Source organism: Trichechus manatus, unplaced genomic scaffold, assembly GCF_000243295.1.
Source record: "Trichechus manatus latirostris isolate Lorelei unplaced genomic scaffold, TriManLat1.0 scaffold00145, whole genome shotgun sequence".
NCBI lineage: Eukaryota > Metazoa > Chordata > Mammalia > Sirenia > Trichechidae > Trichechus > Trichechus manatus.
The window spans coordinates 5,365,864-5,387,062 of record NW_004444081.1 but is presented as its reverse complement, the minus strand read 5'-3'; the positions used below and the strand labels follow the sequence as shown (position 1 = coordinate 5,387,062).

Below are 21,199 nucleotides of genomic sequence, written 5' to 3'. Positions count from 1 at the left end.
TTCATGCTATAGAGGTCAAATAGCGTATCTCAGGAGGAAAATGATATGAAAAATTTTATTATTAGGCTTACTTTCTTGTAAAAGACAACTACTTGCAGTAGGAAAAGCTTTCCTTTGTTTTTTCTTGTTTGTTTGTTTTTAATAGTTTATTATGTTGTAGGTGAAAGTTTACAGAGCAAATTAGTTTCCCATTCAACCTCAAATTGTACACATAGTGTTCTGTGACATTGGTTGCAGTCCCCACACTATGTCAGCAGTCTCTCTATTTCCACCCTGTGTTCCCCATTTCCTTTCATCTGGTTTTCCTACCCCTTCTGTCTTCTCATCTATGCTTTTGGGCAAATGTTGTCCTTTTGGTCTCGTATAATTGTTTGTCCTACAGAGCACACTTGTTTTGGGGTGTTACTCTTTATTTTATAGGCCTGTCTGTTGCTTGACTGGAAGGTGGTTTCCGGGAATGTCTGGAGTTCCAAGTCAGAGGGGTATCACAGAGCCATAGTCTAGGGGATTCCTCCAGTCTTTCTCAGACCACTAAGTCTGATCTTTTTTTATTAATTAGATTGTTCTATATTTTTCTCCTGCTCTGTCCGGGACCCTCTATTGTGATCCCAGTCAGAGTGGTCGGTAGTGGTAGCCAGGCACCATGTAGTTCTTCTGGTCTCAGGGTTGTGAAGGCTGTGGTGCATGTGGTCTGTTAGTTCTTTGGACTAATTGCACCTTGAATGTTTGGTTTTCTTCACTCTCATTTACTCCAGACAAGAAGAGACCACTAGTTGTATCTTAGATGGCCACTTGCAAGCTTTTAAGGCCCCAGACACTACTCGCCAAAGTAGGATGTAGAACATTGTTTTTATGTACTATGTTATGCCAGTTGACATAGATGTCCTGAGTCTATGGTCCTTAACCTTCAAGCCTAGTATCTTCCTCCTGGGTGTTGTTTAGTCGTGCATAAAAAAGTGTCCATGACTGTGCCCCTTGTATGTTTTATTATTTATATTAGTATACATGTAACATCTACAAATGCGTATGTAGCAATATCCACAACCTAGTGTATGTCCGTAGGTGGGTGTGCTCCCTTACATCCTCCCGTGCCTTTTTAACATACTTATCTACCTGTGTATCCCTTCATAAATTATTGTCTGTTAATATTGTTGTTGCAGGATTGTCTGTGTTACAGTAATTGCTGTAGTTGCCTGTTATTCTTGTGTTCCTTTTTGGTGTCTTCCTTTGCCTTTGTCATGTTGTGCTGATTTCCCCCATATAGTGTATTGCCTTTCTCTTCACTGATGTTACCACATGTCTTCTATCTGTTTAGTAATTTACCCTCATACCCCCTTCCTTCCCTGGTAACCATCAAAGAATTTTTTTTCTGTATGTAAACCTTTTCTTGTTTGTTTTTTTTTTTAATGGTGGTCTCATACAATATTTGTCCTTTTGTGATTGGCCTATTTCACTCAGGATAATGTTCTCCAGATTCATCCATGTTCTGAGATGTTTTGCGGATTCATTGTTTTTCTTTATCGTTGAGTAGTATTCCACTGTGAGTATGTACCACAGTTAGTTTATCAGTTCAGCCGTTGATAGACACTTCCGTTGTTTCCATCTTTTTGCTATTGTGAATAATGCTGCAGTGAACATGCGTGTGCATATGTATATTCCTGTCACAACTCTTATCTCTGTAGGGCATATACCTGGGAGTGGGATTGCTGGGTCATATGGTATTTCTATTTCTAGCTTTTTACGGAAGCACCATATCGTTTTTGCATAGTGGTTGTACCATTTTACATTCTCATCAGCAGTGTATAAGAGTTCCAGTCTCCCCACAACTTCACCAGAATTGTTGTTTTCTATTTGAATCTATCTATTTGAATATTCTTTGGCATACAGTAGAACAAGAAGCTTTTAAGGACCACAGTAGTTGAGCTAGATATTCAGATTTTTTTTTCCCTAAAAAAAAAGATGTATTACTGTCTCCTTTTCCCCCTTGCCCTCACAGAAACATCCTAAATTCCAAGTGTTTTTCTAAGAAGGACTTTTCTAACTGTTTTAACTGGAATTATAGACTTTATTTGGATAATTCGGCTAATGCTGTCGTATTTCTTTCTTTCTAATATTATAGTTTAAATCAGTATCCCTGCCCTTAACTACATTAACTTTATAATTGTTATTATTTTCTGATTACACAACTAATTCATAGAAAAGTATTAAAAAAGCTCATATCCCCAGCATCTCAACATAAACATTGCTGTGTATTTTCTTCTAGCTTTTTTTCTTAGCTTTTCTGTTTTAGAAAAATTTAGATCATAGTGTGTTTACAGTTTAATAATCTGCTTTTTTCATGACCACTCTAAATTCCATGAATTCCTATTTAGAAATGCTTATCCTGTTTAATGTGTGTATTAGGGATCTTTGGGGCTTGGAAAAGAGTTCTTAATGTCTTACATTGTATCATGGTTTAGAAGAGTACTTCCTAAAGTGTATTCTGGGGATCCCTGATGGTCTTTGAGGCCGTTTCAGAAGGTCTTTGAGGTCAAAATTATTTTCACAATAATTGTAAGATATTTGTCTTTTTTACTCTCATTCTGTCATGAGTATGCAGTGGAGTTTTCCAGAAGTTTCATGATGTATAATATTGCAACAGACTGATTGTTGAAGCAGCTGTGAGAATTCAGTTGGTTTCTATTAAGCTAAACATTGAAGACTTTTGCAAAAATGCAAAACCATGCCTGTCTTCTCACTAATTTTTTAAATGAACTAATTAATATTTTAACATTTCTTAGTTTTAATTTCTAATATGGTAAGTATAGATAAATAAACTTAACATAAACAAAAGCTCTTTAGGGTCCTCAATAATTTTTGAGAGTGTAAAGGTGTCCTGATACCAAAGAAAAATGAGAACCACCAGTTTAGAAAAAGATTGATGGGAATAATCTAGGCCCTTCCTTACATCCTTTTACTTTAGATCTCTTTTTAGCATACTACCCTTTTTTTTTTTGTTTTTCCAGAGATCAAGAGACTTGAGTTCTATTTCAGTCCCAGATTCTTCTCTGGAAACAAGAAGCTTGTCAGTCTTCCAAAAATAACATGATTTGTTTTTTCCTTTTTAGATTTGATGGTAGAGTGGTGGCAAAGCTTCCCTTCACCCCCCTCTCCTACATCCAAGGGCTGTCTCATCGAAACCTGCTGGGAGATGACACCACAGACTGTTCCTTCATCTTCCTGTATATTCTCTGTACCATGTCGATTCGACAGGTGAGCAGCCACATCCACCACTGACTGTATATTCTTCCCTGCTTTCATACCCTAAATTAGCTTTTACTTCTGTAATGCTGGAAGCATCTACTCACTGCTACTGAGATCTTTCATTTGCTGTTTTAGAATTCCAGTGTATCATCCAGAAACTGCTTTAAATGCATAAAGGTCTACGTAACTGATCCTTAGGGATGGGAAATAGTGCTAAAACCCAACGTGGTTTCCACATCCCATTCTTAGAGCTCTCAGGTTCCTTCTTCATTGCAACTATCTAAAGCTACAAAAGTAAGGAGTGGGTTGTTTTTCCCAGTATCATTTCTTCTTTGTTATAGACCAGTTCATTTTGGCAGTTCAGGGCACAAGTAAATGTGATAATTTGGTGATTTTAAATGATTCACAGTTGAGCTAAATCGTGAGCTATAGACTTTACAGATGGTCAACATGATCTGACATTCACAATGGAAAAGAATAAGAGCTAAGAGAGAAGGACAGAGTGTTATGAGAGCCCAGAAGAGAGAGAGAGAGAATAGTTAGTAGGGAAAGCTTCAGGCAGGAAGGTTTAGAGATGAAGGGGCTTTTGAGGTGGGACTTTAAAAATGAAAGGGGTTAATTAAAGTCTCTGACTCAAGAACTCTTGATATTTCAGGACATTATTTAGTTTCTGAAATATTACCATTCAGCAAACATTGCAGTGGGGATGTTGGCACATGCAGTAAATATAAACATAATTCTTTCAATATTTGTTATGTAAATGATTTTTTCAGAGTTGTCTTTTTCCCCCCCTTTTCTGAATACTGTCTGTGGCAGCAGATTTTTGGTTGACTTGGCATGTGAAAATCAGTAGGAAATGGAGTAATAGTTTGGAGCTCACAGAGATCTTTATGCCCATATTCCATAATACTTTTTCCACTTTATCTCTCATCATATCCCTACAAACAGCACTCCAGCCATTCTGACTTGCCTAGCAGTTTCCATATTACACTCATCCAGGTACACTTTTTGTTTATGCTGTTCCTTTTGTCTGAAATGCCCACTCCCCTTTTTGCCTGTTAAATGCAACTAAATTTCAAGGCTTCCTGGAACCATTTTCTGACACTTATTGCATTGTGAAGGATAGACATGAAAGGGGCATGACTAGATGCAGAACTACCTGTTAGAAGACTATTGTAGTAGTCTAGGCAAAAATATAATTATGTTCTAAACTCCAACAGTGGTGAGAGGGATGAAGAAGAGGGGACAAAACTGAGAAATACATAGAAGATAAAGCTAGCAGAACTTAGTGATTGATTTAATGTGAAGGAGAAGGGAGAAACTAAGGTTACTCTCAGGTTTCTGGCGTTGCCAACTAAGTGGAGGATAGTTTCATTAAGAGGTTGGGAAAAGAAGAAGGAAGAGTAAATTGACTAGATGTGCTGAGGTGTTTGTGGAGTAACTAAGTACGTATGTCCAGCAGGAAGTTGTATTCTGGTATAGCTGAAGTGTATGTTACCTGCAAACATTTTGAAAATGTCTCTGCCATGGAGCATTTTGGCTTATCCAAAAGTGAAAACCAGGACAGTGACAACACAGATCTCTTGGTAGGTTTAACAAACGTTCACTGATCCCTATAGAATGTTGCTCTTTGATTGTTTAAATTGGAAATTTTTAAATTGTGACTTGGATGGAAATGTTAAAAAAAAAAAAGAAAACAATACAATGATGTGTACATTTCACTTTAAGTGACAGATTTCACTACTGTATTTGTGTGGTGGCTCACCATGGACATTTCAGATGCACCATTTGCATTGCTACATGGATGTTGCTACCTAGAAATCACCATCAAAAACTAGTTTAAAAAAAAAAAACTGTAGACTTTTGAAAATGAAATAAATATTAGGAATTTTCATTTAGAACACTCTACTCAATGTGGTCTTTACTTTCAGTTATTTCAGAAAATGTGATAAGGTGTATGCCTATCAGTTAATTTTATCAGGAATGCAATGGTTATTTACACCGGGGGTCAGCAAACTTCTCTAAGGCTTTATGTACTGGGTAGAGTAAAGATTGTCCCCCGAAATTCACATCCACCTGGAATATGAGAATGTGACCTTACTTGAAAATAGGGTTTTTGCAAATGTAATCAAGTTAAGATACAGTCATACTGGATTAGGGTGGTTACTAAATCGAATATGAATGGTGTCATTATAAGAAGGGGAAAATTTGGACACAGAGACACAGACATACACAGGGAGAACAGGACGCAATGGAGGCAGAGATTGGAGTGATACATCTGCAAGCCAAGGATCACAGGCAGCCATCAGAAGTTGAAAGGAAGGATTCTTCCCTAGAAACTTCAGAGTGAACATGGCCAGGCCAACACCTTGTTTTCAGACTTCTAGCCTCCAGAGCTGTGAGAGAATAAATTTGTGTTGTTTTCCCAGTTTGTGGTAATTTGTTACAGTAGCCATGGGAAACTAATACAGTCCAGATAGTAAATATTTTAGGCTTCGTGGGCCATCCAGTCTCAGTTATTCAGCTCTGCTATTGTTGTCACGTGAAAGCAGCCAGAGACAATTATGTAAGCCAGTGAACGTGGCTGTGTTCCAATTAAACTTTATTTACAAAAACTGACAGTGGGCTAGATTTGGCCTGCAGGCCATGGATGCTTGCCCCTTGAGAGCCAAAGTGTAAAATATATGCCGTCAAGTTAAAATAGGAGAATCCACAGATCCTAAATTGGTGGAACCTTATGAAATAAGTGCTTGTTTAATACAAAGAAAGGGGGAGGAGGGCAGCAAAGAGCAACAACTCAGTGTGTTTGTTTTCAGCCAAGGAGGAAACCAAGTTTATTGATTTCCAGTTGTCAAGTGCTATGCACTGATATTACTAAGAGGAAAGTATATAAGAGCTGTAGTGTTTCATAGATATTGTAAAACTGCTGTTTGAAGGATTTATTCTTTTGGTATACAGATCAAGGTTGGCTTCTACCTTGTTACAGCAACCTGAATGATAGTCATCTTTGGCAGCTAATTTTATTGCCCAAATTCTATACAAGTTTTTCAAAATTGGAAATTTCACTGAAATGAACTGCCTTTGTAATTTTTATTTTATTAGCTGTAAATGGTTTCTGTACCTGTTGCTCAGTAATTATTAGCTTATGTGTACGAGGATTATGAACAAATCCCAGCATTTAAAATGTTACTATACAATATGTGCTTTCTTTAAACTAGAATGCATGTAGTCAGCCTGCTATCTCCAAGTTTTGTTGTTGTTGTTATTTTGTTTGTATCATTTGCTTTTTACAACTTAGGTTACCTTATACGGGAGTATGTAGATGTCTGAAATGAGCAGGAATAAAATGTGAGGATGTCAGAAACTTAAACTATAGACTGTACTATGATTTCCCCATTACAGCCATTCTTAGACCAAAAAAAAAAAGACCACTTGGTTTCAGACACACACTGTAATATAAAGTGATTTTAAGAGACTATGAAGAAATTGTTTTGTTTTGTTCTGGCTTGTACAAGCAGAATGAGTGATGGGGAGACCAGAATAAAGTGACTCAAGCAAGCTTCCATAATGATTGGTCATATCTGCCTTATATTACAGGGCTTTTTGTTTGTTTTTGTCCAGTATTTATTTTTGTCCTGTCTCCTTCCGCTCTCCCCTTCAGCTCTTTTAAGGTAGTGGTTACCTGATTGTCTTCATATACCTGAAAGTATCTACATACAGTAGTATACGGTAAGCACTTGATGCAACACCAAAATATAAACTTACTGAATTCGGTTATACCATTTTTTATTCCCAAGAGCAATGTATGAGAGTGTACATTTCCCCCAGTCTCACCATTGGAAAGTTTCAAATTTGCTGATTTTTGGCAATCTGATAGGTAAGAATTCATATCTCGTTGTAGTTTTAATTTGCATTCAGATTGAACATTTCTTTATTTCCTCTAAAAGCTGTGTGTATTTTTTCTTCTCTGTTTGCAGGTGTTTATGTTCCTTGTCATTTTTTTTTTATTGGACTGTTTGTCTTTTTCTTAATGTTTAGCTCTTTACTTCTTTAGGGAGATTAGCCCTCTGTGTGTGCTGTTAAGTTGCAAATATTTTTCCAGTTTGTCATTGGTTCATTTATTTTGCTTATGATTTTTGCATGTAAAATTTTGTTTGCTCTTTTTTTCCCCTTGTTTAACTGAATTTATCAGTCTTATGGCTTTGGATTTGGGGTCATGGTTAAATGTCTTGCCTCCAAAGTTATTAAGGAATTTATCCATGTTTTCTTCTAGTACTTTTGCAATTTCATTTTTTACATTTAAATCATGGATACATTTGAAGTTTATCCTTATGGACCTCATTTACTCTGTTTGCCTCTTGTACTTTGCAAAATCTTATGTGGTTTTTAGGAAGGAAAATATCAGATTCATTTGCGATCACAGGTTGCCTACCCTTGTTTTCAAAGAGTTAAGAAACCAGATAGTTAAAATAATGTAGTGAGCTAAATGGTTTTTGTTGAATCAGATGTGCTTTGTTTGAATGCTGTGAATCCCTGTCACAAATAGACTAATATTTTCCCTGGAGTTCTGTTCTCATTGACCTTAGCCTTGCCCCCAAAAAAACAAACCTGTTGTCGAGTCAGTTCTGACTTAATAGTGACCTTATAGAGCAGAGTAGAATTGTTCCATAGGATTTCCAAAACTGTGATCTTTACAGATTACAACTGCAAACATCCATTAATGATCACAACATGGAATGTTTAAAATATGAACCTAGGAAAAAAATCAGTGGATGGATTGACACAGTGGCTGCAACAACGGGCTCAAACTAACAATTATGAGGATGGCACAGGACTGAGCAGTGTTTTGTTCGTTGTACATAGGGTCGCTATGAGTCAGAGCTAACGCGACAGCACCTAACAACAACAATAACAATCTTTATGGAAGCAGATTGCCACGTCTTCTTCCAGCAGAGCAGCTAGTAGGTTCGAACTGCTGACCTTTTGTTTAGCAGCCAAGTGCTTTAACCACTGCATCACCAGGGCTCCTTGACCTTAGCCTTAGCCTACCTAAATTCATCTTTGAAATCTTAGGGTCTGTTCACATCCCAGTAACATGTATTTAATTGGGGCACCCCCCTTTCTTAACTTCTTGTTTAGATAATGAGGTATTTTAGCGTCTGCTAGATCCATAAGGACTCAAATATACCAACAATCATGAAGATGGCTCAGGATCCGGCAGTGTTTCTTTCTGTTGTACATTAGGGCTCAGAGCCAACTCAGCGCACCTAACAGCAGGACCATAAGGTGGGCTAAGCAGTGTAATCTGAACCCTTAGAGTAAAAGAATATGGAGGAGCGGGACTTGGTGACTGCCTGTGGTAGCAGCTTTCCTGAAGGGTTCTCAAGCCAATCCTCTATTATGCCCGACTTTCTGATTTCCTATATTTAGTACTTCCAGTGCTATTAAGCGTAAGGCTTCAAGTCACTACCAGCTTGAGACCGTTTTTTAAAGGACGAAAGTTGGTCTGCGATGCAAAACCAATTCTGAGAAATCTTAGAATATAGCACTAGGAGAATGAAAAGCATTTCTGTTATTTAGTACCTTTAAAATGACAAGAGTTTAATTGCTGAAGTGAATAGATAATTTTTGGGGCAGGCATCCTGAATAGAGTTAATGTTTTTAAAGTCTTATTTGTAAAAGATTGTGGCTGTCTTTACATATTCGAGTAACAACATCTCTACAGTATCATCCGGAATCCACCTCTTTTACTAAGTGTGAGTGATGGTGTAAGTAAGCCAATCAACACTAGTGCCTTCATGACAATAATACCCCCTTTATTATGTTGAGGAGTCCCTGGGTGGTACAAACAGTTAACTCATTCAGCTGTCAACCAAAAGGTTGGAGGTTTGAGTCCAGCCAGAGGTGCCTAGGAAGAAAGGCCTGGCAATCTGCTTCCAAAAAATCAACTATTGAAAACCCTGCGAAGCACAGTTCTACTCTGACACACATGGGTCGCCATGAGTTGGAATGGTACAGTGGCAACTGGGTCTTTTTTATTATGATGGAAATATAATTTAGGTTGAATCAAGGCTGTCTGTTTTAATCAGATTTTTTTCCCATTAAGAACAGAATTTACTGTCACATTAGTAATAATTCTTTGATAGACTTGTCTATCTGTTCATTTATTCAACAAAATGGAGGACATGTAAGTGTCAGGCACTGTGCTCGGTGTTTGGTATAGAGTTGTAAACAAAACTGACACGGTGGTCCTTACCCTCATGGAACTTACGTTTCTTTTGAAATAAAACATTTAGTTTTCCCACCTATGGTTTCACTTTCTTAAAATCATTATCAAATATGGGGGTGTAGAAGTACATGTAGAATTATTTCTGTTAAACGAATCATTTAGAGTAGAAGCAGATTAAGCAAGGTTTAAACTTTAAACCCAAACTTAGGCAATTTTATGACATTGCTAATTCCTGTAAGTATTGTTGAGTCTGGTTTTCCTCTATTACGTATTTTTTCAATTCTAGGATGTCATATTGATTATATGACTCACCACTGACTTCAGAGCTTTTAAGGAAAAGTAGAAATAATACTGTACTGGTTATATAGTAATTGTAAGACACATTCATACTTCAGAAATGTAGAAACGGAGAGTGAGGAGGAATGTATCATAAGGTTGAGGAGATATTGTAGATTTGAATCTTATTGCAACTTCCTGGCTAGGTGTCTTTGGGAAAGTCATACAACCTAAGTCTCAGTTTTTACAAAGGAGAAACAGGATTTAGTGTACAACCTCTTTGTATTACAATAACGAGAATGATACAGAAATGTTAGTAGTTGTTCTTAAGGTCACACTTCAAAAAAAATCAATTAACCTTCCCCCTCAACCCCCTTCTGGAATCTTTTTTAAAATTAATATTTATTCCCCAGCCCAAGATAGCACAGAGGTTCTTTGTAGATTGAAACATGGTGATAAGTCACATCAGCTTAAAATAAATCTAACTAACTACCTTTCCTCATTTTATCTTTCTCCTTAACTTTTGTTTACTTCCTTAATGTTTAGTAATTAGCTGCCTTGACCTTCACATCATAACTGTTCCCTTTGTATAAATTTGTAGCAGTGGAAATGGTGGTTTGCCAGCTTCCACCCAAGGTGTCAAGTAAGTTAGTCCAGAGTAGTGATAGAATTCAAGAATAAAAAGAAATTTCTTTAGCTCCCAGGAGACTAGCTTTTTTGTCATTGTTATTATGAGTCAGCAGTGGATTATGTAAATGGTGATCTCTATACAAAGTGCTTTAAATCTCAGCAAAAATCCAAGCAAATTTACCTGGTGAACAGTGCAAAGGGAAGACTGATCCATTGTTATAAATTTACATGAATGTAAAAGCTATGGATAGAATTTTCTTTTCTTTGAAAGCAAAAAGAATTAGTGCTTCCTGAGGAAAAGTGGATGAAAGATTGTCTTACCTTTTTTCTTTTGTCACCACATCTTAATATATAATTTTCTGTATGTATGATTATAATCTGAAAAAGTATCAGAGAATTTTGTCATTGTCTTCTGTTGTAGGTGTGAATGCTCAGGACAATGATAAAAATAAGTAAATTTTATTCTTTCTTGGACTTTTGGCTTTCCTAGGGCAAAGAATCTTCATATGTCATTTGTATGTTGAAAAACATTTTCTATTTATGTTGGTGTCAGCGTATCTTGAAATCTTAAAAATGATAGAAAGACCAAATGCCTGCCATCTCCTGAATGTCATCACCAATTTTGTCACTTTATTTAAAGCTTAATGCTTAATTCATTAGTGTTTGCATAACTTATCTACAAGTGTTTTCATTTCTAGCATTTATTTTCAAATCAGTTATAGAATGCATGTGGTTCAGAAAATGATAGCCAGATTGAGAAGAACAGGTTGTTTACGCATCATCTTAATCTGATCTCTTTGTGAATTGTTTCAGTACCTGAGTTTAAGGTATTATTTAGAATGTTCCGTGTCATTGCTGAAGATTGATTCCAGCCTTTGTATGATGCCAGGAACTCTTCTCTGATGCTGAGAATAAAACCAATTGCCGTCAAGTCAATTCCAAATCGTGGCAATCCCACGTGTCAGAGTAGAACTGTGCTCCATAGGGTTTTCAATGGCTGATTTTTTCAGAAGTAGATCGCCGGGCCTTTCTTCCAAAGTGACTGAAACCACCAGCCTTTCTATTAGCAGCCAAGCACATTAACCATTTGCCCCACCCAGGGACCCTCAGTGCTGAGAATATAGAAGTGGGAAGACTGACCCACCAGCATAGTGTGTGTGTGTGCATGTACAAATGCTGTAGGAGTTAAAAATGTGTATATATATGCTGTGGAAGCACAGTAGCCACAGGCATTAGTTCTAACTAAGATTTTATAGAGGAAGGGCATTTGAGTTGTATCTTTCAGGATGAGTAGTGGTTTTCCAGTCCTATCAGTATTCTTGGCAATGGAAGCAGTATGAATAAAAACATGGAGGCATGCAAGTATGTAGTGGATGTAGACCACTGAGTCCCGAGTTGTTAGTGTGACGTCACAGGAGGTGAAGCATGTCACTGAGGAGGACTGCCTTAATGTCTGCACTTCACAGTACAGAATTAAGTGATTTTTTTTTTAAAAGCAGTTCTTTAGTGCAAGTCTGGTGGTGATGAATTCTCTTAATCTTCATTTATCTGAAAACACTTATCTCACCTTCATTCATCTGAATACAGAATTCTGTGTTGACTTTTTTTAAATTTTTTTCATCCTTACAGCATTTTAAGGAGTCCCTGGGTGGCACAAATGCTTAAGCGCTGGACTAGTAGCCAAAAGGTTGGCGGTTTGAACCCACCCAAAGGTGCCTGGGAAGACAGACCTGGTGATCTGCTTCCAAAAGGTCACAGCCTTGAAAACCCTATGGAGCAGTTCTAGTCTGCACACTTCGGGGAGCCATGAGTCAGAACATACTCAGCGGCAGCTAACAACAACATTTTAAAATATCTTTCCACTGTCTTCTGGTCTCCATTGTTTCTGATGAGAAGTGTTTCATATCTTTATACCCCTGTAAGTAATGTGTCACTTTTCTCTGGCTGTTTTTAGATTTTCTCATTAAGCTTGGTTTTCATAGTTTGACTGTGATGTGCTATGGTTTGTGTGTGTGTGTGTTTGTTTAAATTATTTGGCTTAGGGTTTATGGTTTTCATTAAATTTGGGGAAATTTTAGCCATTATTTCTTCAATTTCCCCCCGCCCCCCATTCTTCTGGAACTCCAGTTACATATATGTTAGTCTTTTTTGGTATTTTTCAGCAGGATACTGAGGCTCTGTTCATGTTTTTAAATCTTTTTCTCTCTATTCTTTGGATAGGATAATTACTGTTGATCTGTCTTCATGTTGACTGACTTCCTGTATTACCTCTAATCTGTGTTAACCCTAAGTCCATCCAATAAATTTTATTTTTATTTCAGATATTTTTCAGTTTTAGAATTTACATTTGGCTCCTTTTTTTTTTTTTGTATCTTTTTCCCTGTTGATATTTCCTAATTATTCATTTATTATGAGAATATTTTCTTTTATGTGCTTAGGGGTAGTTTTTAGCTGCTTTAAAAACTTTATCTGCTAATTTCAACATTTGAATCATCTCAGGTCAGTTTCCATCTGTTGCCTGTTGTTTTAGTATGGGTCAGTTTTCCCGTTTCTCAATATATGTAGTAATTTTGAATTGTACCGTGGACATTGTAAATGATAGATTATAGAGTCTGGATTCTGTTATTTGAAGAGTGTTGATGTTTTGTTTAAGCAGGCAGTTAACTTGGCTGGGCTGAAACTCTGAACTCTGTCTCCTTTTTGGTAGGCACCAGCTGAAATCTATTATTTTAGTCTTAACTGAGCTCCTTGGAGACTGTCCCACACTTGCATAGCTTAAGGGTCAGCCAGATATTTGGGCTGAATTTATATGCAGAATTTGGGGCTCCCCCTCTGTTGGCTCTTTTTCTTCCAGTGTTCTTTCTCTAAATTTTCAGCTGCTATGAAGCCCTGGTGGCATAGTGGTTAAGAGCTCAGCTGCTAACCAAAAGGTCGGCAGTTCAAATCCACCAGTCACTCCTTGGAAACCCTATGGGGCAGTTCTACTCTGACCTATAGGGTCGCTAAGAGTTGGAACCGATTCAACGGCACCTAACAACAACAGCAATATGGTTGCCCTGAACCCTGTCCTTGGTTCTTCAAGCCAGTAAAACTTCAGTTTCATTCTGAGTTTTAGACACCCCACATTGTGCTGACTGGGTTTTGTCCTCCATTATGAGATTTAAAAAAAAAAAAAGTCTTATCTTCCTGCACTAAACTAAAATTCAGAACATTCTTTTTTTTTTTTTTTAATTGCAGTTCAGATGAAGGTTTACAGAACAAACTAGCTTCTCATGAAACAGTACACATACTGTTTTATGACATTGGTTAACAACCCCGTGACATGTCAACTTTCTCCCTTCTCAACCTTGGATTCCCTATTACCAGCTTTCCTGTCCCCTCCTGCCTTCTAGTCCTTGCCCCTGGGCTGGTGTGCCGCTTTAGTCTTGTTTTGTTTTATAGACCTTTCTAATCTTTGGATGAAGGGTGAACCTCAGGAGTAACTTCATTACTGAGCTAAAAGAGCGTACGGGGTCCATACTCTCGGTATTTCTCCAGTCTCTTGTCAGGCCAGTAAATCTGGTCTCTTTTTTTTTTGAGTTAGAATTCTGTTCTACATTTTTCTGCAGCTCTGTCCAGGACCCTCCATTGTGATCCCTGTCAGAGCAGTCAGTGGTGGTAGCCAGGCACCATCTGTTTGTACTAGACTGAGTCTGGTGGAGGCCGTGGTAGTTGTGGTCCATTAGTACTTTCGACTAATCTTTCCCTTGTATCTTTAGTTTTCTTCATTCTCTCTTGCTTCTGAAGGGATAAGACCAGTGGAGTATCTTAGATGACCGCTAACTAAAATTCAGAACATTCTGATGACTGATCCTCAAAGAAGGGGCTAAACAAGAAGTCTAGAGAAATTTTCATTAGAAAAAATGATTTAAAGAGAGAGAGAGACATGATTTGAGAGACAAAAAGAGAGATATTGTCTCTTCTCACCCCAGCAGAAAATACCTTCAGTACAAAGGAGATCTTTGGACCAGCTCAAAATACTCATTCACTAGTACAGAGGAAGTGGTATTACCCTTGTGCACATTTGATGTTCCCATCCTCCTTTCATACTTTTGCTTCTCACTTTGCAAGATATGTGTTGAAGTCTGCAATATGATTTGTAACAACAGAGACACATCCTAGAATGTTAGAACCACAGGGAACTGTGGTTCCTTGGTAGGGAAGGAGAGGGCAAAAGAAGGGCCTAGCTGGGGGCTGCAGGTCCCTGACCCTATTTTGTCTTCTTTCTGTACTGGGTTTTCCCAGAAGATTTTGTTTAAAGAGAGAATTCTGTGGCTTAAAAGGTAGGAACACTATTGATCTAGTTAGCCCCCCACTTTTAAGGGTAAGGAAACTGAGATTTGGTAAAGTGAAAAGACAGCCTATTGTTGCTTGCCTAGTTTGCCAGTACTGGAACCTAAATCTTCTGACTGCTAACCCAGTGACATTTCAAGTATACCAGTATTGCATTATCATTTTTTCCCAGTGAATATTTAGTCTCTTAAGTCATTCTCCTAGACAGTTTATTCAGATATAATGACAGCCCTGGGAATGTTTAAAGAATCTATTTGAGGTGATTAGATTTTACGCACACCTTTGTGGGTATAGTAAAGATGATGTTATGGGAATCGGATGAGAAATTGTGATTAATTGGAAGTGAAGGCTGGTTGCCAGGTGCCAGAGAAACTAACAGCAAATTGAGGGTTGCCATAGCTAAGTTATTTTAGCTAAATGACTAAGAAATAAAATTTAGCAAAATGTGTTTATTGCCAGTGACCTGGGTCTTCCCAAAATATCCAGTTAGCAACCAACAACTTCCTTTTCTTGATCACCGGTTCTTACCCTTTACAAAAGAGGAAGGAAGGCAAATCCTGTAGTGGTATTTCTCTGGGTTTCTTGCCGACAGAAGGCGTGATTACGGGAAAATGTTTTCCTTTGTTTTTCCCTTCTGACATACACTCTTCAGATGTTACCCTAACCTATTACACAGGCTAGACAGAAGTTCAAAATAGTTCTTTTATGTTTTTCCAAAATCTTACCACATCTTACAACGTTTTGTATTTGTATTGATAAGTTTTCTTCCATGTCATCTCTAACATATTAAAACTCCTATATCTGCTAACAAAATGTATCTTTCTGAACTGAATCTTGCTAATTAAGAGGGCCTGAAAAATTGACCTCGAGGAAGAGAATTGAGAGTCTGCAGGAGAGCAGTCAGGTAAAATTTAACGGAAGAGGTTGTTGAACGATATAAAGGAGATAATATATACACAAGTACCTGCTGCACTGTGGGGTGCTCAGTTAGTAGTATTTGAATTTTATTTATTTTGTTGTTGTTGAGAATATGCAGAGCAAAACATGTACCAATTCAGCAGTTTCTCCATATATAGCTCAGTGACACTGATTACATTTTTCCGGTTATGCAACCAGTCTCACTTTCCTTTTCTGAGTTGTTCCTCTCCCATTAACATAATCAGTGAATATTTATTGAATTATATGACAGTTGATATCTCCTTTTCTTTATCTGGACATAATGATAGTGCCTGGTTCACTGAATTGTTGTGAGGATTTAAATGAGAACATATGTGTAAAGTGCTTAGAACAAAGTCTAGCATAAAGTACTCAGTGACTGTTAACTATTATTTTCTTCTTTCAGCTTCATGCTATGGCCTTCACTTTGAGATAGCATCCACAGAAATAGTTTTCTTTACTTTAGAGTATCCTGTTCAGCAACATTTCAAAAAGTTGAGGGAGGCAGGGAATAAGAAAAGAGTATTACAGCTGTTATTTTGCTATGTATTCGTAGAGTCTTTATATGCATTTTTCGCTGTTATAGCATTTATACTTTATTCGCATGCATACGTATGTATGTTATATATATACAGAGAGAGAGGGCACATTTATTCACTTAATAGTGCATATATATTTTTCTATATGGTATGCTCACATAATTTTCATAATTGTGATGTATTTTATAGGCACTGCTATAAGATTTTTTACCTCTAAGATAAAGCTTTTAGCAATCTTTACAGATAAAGATCTTGCAGAGGATGGTTTAACAGAGAAAAACTGTACTTTGAGTTGAGTCCTGACTTGTAACCTCTGCCTCACCTTTCACATCTCTAAAGTGGGGATAATTGGGAACTATTATCTAGTCCTTAGAACTATTTGAGAACTTAAAAGTGCATAGAAATATAGGATGTTATTACTTCTGTGGAGAGAATAGCGGCCTTTAGTCTTTTCGTAATCTCATGCCATCCATTAGTTCCTACTATGTATCTTTTAAAGAATATTTTATTGTGTTTTAGGTGAAAGTTTGCACAGCAAATTAAGTTCCCATTTAACAATTTTTATACAGACTGTTCCATGATATTTGTTACAATTTTTGCAGTATGTCAGCATTCCCATATTTCCATTCTGTTTGTTCAGTTTCCATTTATCTAGCTTTCCTGCCTTCTCATCTGTGCTTTTTGGTAAATATTGACAGTTCCTACTATGTATTAAGACGAAAAGGTTTCACTAACAGGAAATCGTATGGAAGAAAAACAGAGGACCTGGGGTTCATTTGTAAGACGACAGGAATTTAAACAAATTGCTAAGAGTTTCGCTAAAGGATAGGATTGCGTTCAGGTAAACGCAGAGTATTGTATTTTAATACTGGCATGATGTAACATCAATACATTTAATTAATGTCCCCAAAGGGGCTGTGGCAAGAGCCGCAGGAAAACAAAGTCTGGAGCTGCCTGGATTTCCACGAACTCTGGCCATGGCTGCCAGAGTGTCTCAGTTTTAACGCTTTTTGTTGTTGTTGGTGTTTGGATTATTCTCAGGTAGAGCAGTGACTTGCACGCAATGATCATTGATGTGTTTCGAATTAGTGAGTGAAACTATCAACAGTCTACATTGTTTCTTCAAAATATTTTCAGTTTATCATTTTCCTTTCAGTTGTCTTCTTTAAATCACAATAAACTTGTAGTTCAAAGGCTAGCAGAGGCTTTTATACTGGTATTTTATCTCTAAAAGGATAAGGACTCGTTTAATTGACCCCTGTCTCTGCAGAATAACAGAGCAAGGAGCCCTTGTATGTTTTGTCTAGACTGTAGTACTGTATTTGCTAAGTGGAAAAATGTTTTTATCATCAGCTAATTCTGTAATATCATTTCAAATTTTATCTTTAAAGTAACTTTTCATAATGCCTCACATAGTGCTAGATACATTGTAGATGCTCAGTAAGTACTTATTGATTAAATACAATAAATTGGAAACTAGTGAGATCATATCATTTGGTCTTCTTATTGCTTTGTGCAGTGGATTTTTTAGAGGTGGGCATGAAAGAGCTGTTTTTTTAATAAATAATAGATACTCAGATCTTTATCTTTATTAAGGAGAGGAAGCCTGATCTAATTATTGATTCTTCTCTTTTTTTTAAATTTTATTTTATTGTGTTTTAGGTGAAAGTTTATAGCGCAAATTAGTTTCTCATTCAAAAATTTATACACGAGTTGTTTTGTGACATTGGCTGCAGTCACCCATAATGTGTTAGCACTCTCCCCCTTCCTTCCACCCCAGGTTCCCCCATTTCCATTTGTCCAGGTTTCCTGTCTCTTCCTGCCGTCTCATCTTTGCTTTTGGGCAGGTGTTGCCTGTTTGGTGATTCTTCTTCTTAACCTGTTTCAGATTTTTCTTTTCAAAGTAAAGCATGAGCTATAGTATTGTGCAATAAATATGTATATATAATATTTTATGGTAAACGTAATTCTTAAAAGTTATATTTTTCATATTTAAATGTTCCATTATATTCTGACACTGTTATCTCAGAAATATACACATTCATATCTGTAGCAGTCATCATTCTTAAGATGAGGATTGGGGATGGGGGTGTACACTTCCAGAGAAGCCTGGGTATGTGTAGTCTTACAGTGCCTTATGTACAACAGGTACTCATGAATGCATACATGCTAACCTGCCTACCACAGGGTGGAGTTTGTTCTGAAGACCAGAGTTTCCATAGGAAGTACTGTGTAAGAGACCATTAGATTAAGAATCAAAACGCATGGGTTTTAATCCTAACTCTATTCTTAATTTAACTCTCTAATTTTGGACAAGCCATCTTCCTGTTCCAAATTTTAGTTTCCTCAAATATAAACTAAGGAATTGAGCAGGAAGAATCAGATGATCTCTAAAATGCTATATAAACTCTTAACCACCATTCTGTGCTTAATCTTTTCATATTCATAAACCCTCTCCTTCTCTGTTTGAAGCCTACCAATTGCTCCCCATGTCACACTTTCTGCTCAGGATTGCTCTTTAGTACACCTGTCCCTGTCTACTCCCACCAGTGGAGTCACTGCCTTTCAAGAGTCAACTGTGTTTATCCTTATCCTTTTTATGCTGGTTTTACTCATTATTATATCTGTATAAATTTTATTAAATGCATATTGACTAATGAAATCTGAGTGTAAAAATACTTGTTTTTATGAGAACTAAGTAAGCTTGAAAAGACTTAATAAAGGTGAGTTTCTAAAAAGAAATCCTGTTGAATTAGATATGGGTGACACAACTGAAAAAGATGGGAGGATGATAAAAATCTACAAAGATTCTAGACTCCGGTTGCTTTGCAAGTCTCTTAAGTTCTCTCGCCACTTTAAAGCAATTGAAACAGAAAGTTGTAGACAGTACAGTAGTGACTAATTCCCTCTAGAAGACCCATACTCAAAAAAAAAGAAAAAAGTCCCTGCTACAAGAAATAACTAATGAATGTATTTTATATGCTTCATGTTAAAAGACTACCTCTTATTATTAATGATTCTCCATTTTAAGAAATCAGCTCCTTTAGTTAGTAGACCCAGTTCCCATCAGATAAGAAGGCTTTCACTGATTTATGATCTTCATAACATTGTAGGCCTTTATAAAAATAACACAGTAGTAATCATTCTATTTCAAGTTAATAATGGTACTTTTAATTTGTATGCATTCACTTTGTTTGAGATCTATTTAAAACACTTCTCTGTATCTCATGTTAAGACCCAATTCTTATTATATTTTCTCCACAGAACATCCAGAAGATTCTGGGCCTTGCCCCTTCACGAGCTGCCACCAAGCAGGCAGGTGGATTTCTTGGCCCTCCACCTCCTTCTGGGAAGTTCTCCTGAAATCAAGCAGAATCCCTTAATTGCTGTCATTCTTTTTAGATACATCAGACTGGTAACTGTTTTGTAGCAAGAGCCACAGGCAGCCTTGGCACTCAGGCCACTTTCTAGTTTTGAGTTATTTGTAGCTTTTTGCATACAATTAGAATTAGAGTGGCACCCAACAAACATGAGTGCGCTTTTGGTCACAGGTGAAATTTTTTTTTTTTCAATGAGTGTGTTGATTAGGTAGCCTTAGGTGATGTTTATGTAATGAAAAACAAATGACATCTTTCTTGTTCCGCTTATGCAAATATTTTCTGTGGGCCTGGCCCGCAAGACTGTGCCGTGTGCGATCTACCAGGGAAGTTGGCTCTCTGTGAGCATTTAGAGAGCTGGGGAAAAAATTTAGTTCATTTAGTTAGTTAATTGGAACTGTTTGTCTTGTTGGATTTTTTCAAGCCAAATACATGACCAGAGACCAATAAAGAGGCCAAATTTTTAGCTACTTCGTTTACAAAGAGAGATCTGTTTTGTTTTACTTTGGCATATGTTTTTAGTAATCTGGAAAAAAGGGTAGACATTGGCCAGGAAGGTCAAAAATCTAGACTATTGAGGGGCCTTAGTGGTTCCTTTCAGATCTTAATGTAGACTTTTGGATTCTTGTAAGGGCACGCTTAGGTCTTCCCTGGAGGCAAGGTAATATTTACACATGATTTATCTTGTAGAAAGTCTTTTTAGTTACAGTGGCCTTCCGTTCCTGTCATGCTCCTTATCGTAAGGAAGGAAGACACTTACGCCATGATCCTCTCCCATAATCCGTGCAATTAGAAGTCCTGTGTGGATAACTCTGGCAATAAACATATACATTCATCCAGAATCTCCTTAGATGCAGGTATTCTACCAGTGAGAAAAGACACAAAGGAACAACCGTTACACTGACAGCAAACTTCCTGTCAGCAGTAGTAAAGACCAGAAGATGATGCAGTATTATCTTCAGAGTGCTGAGGCAAAATAGTACCAACCTGGAATTTCATACATACCTAAACCATGGGATTAGGGGACAAAATAAAACCATTTTCAGACATACAAAAACTAAGATAATTGACTTATTAGAGGATATAGTTCAGGGAAAGGAAAAAAAACCGCCACCCAGGAGGAAGGTGTAGGATACAAGAAACAGTGGTCAGCACAGAAATTGATATTTGGATAAGTGTAAATGTTTTACAGTTACCTTGTTTAAGACATCTCATAACAACTCCATGAGGAATTACTGTTCTTACCATCATTTAAAGGGGCCCTGGTGGTGCAATGGGTAAGCTCTTGGCTACTAACTGAAAAGTCAGCAGTTCTAATCCAGCAGTGGCTCCATGGGAGAAAAGACCTTGTAATCTGCTCCCAGAAATACTACAGCCTGGGAAACTCTGTGGGGCAGTTCTTTTCTGTCATACAGGGTTGCTGAGTTGGGATCAACTCCACAGCACATAACAACACAGTACCCTCATTTAACAGGTGAGAAACTGAGGCAAGAGAGGTTAAGTAACTTGTTCAACATCACGTTGCTAGTAAGTGGCAGAGTCAGGATTTGAACCCACGCAGTCTAAAGCCATATAGTTTAGGCTCTCAATGAGTTTTTTATGTATATAGTCAGTTCTCATTATTCATGGTAGTTATG

The 21,199-nt window shown here is 37.2% G+C and overlaps 1 protein-coding gene across 1 annotated transcript in view; it reads left to right on the top strand.

Annotated features, from left to right (window-relative positions):
* Nucleotides 1-20,673, top strand: part of TMCO1 (transmembrane and coiled-coil domains 1) — a 44,341-nt gene extending 23,668 nt beyond the window's left edge. Inside the window, exons 6-7 of the mRNA XM_004385768.3 lie at nt 3,108-3,252; nt 19,450-20,673. Of these exons, the coding sequence (XP_004385825.1) occupies nt 3,108-3,252; nt 19,450-19,548 (244 nt within the window). The 3' untranslated portion in view covers nt 19,549-20,673. The remainder of the gene's footprint in view (nt 1-3,107; nt 3,253-19,449) is intronic.
* Nucleotides 20,674-21,199: the final 526 nt, after the last annotated feature.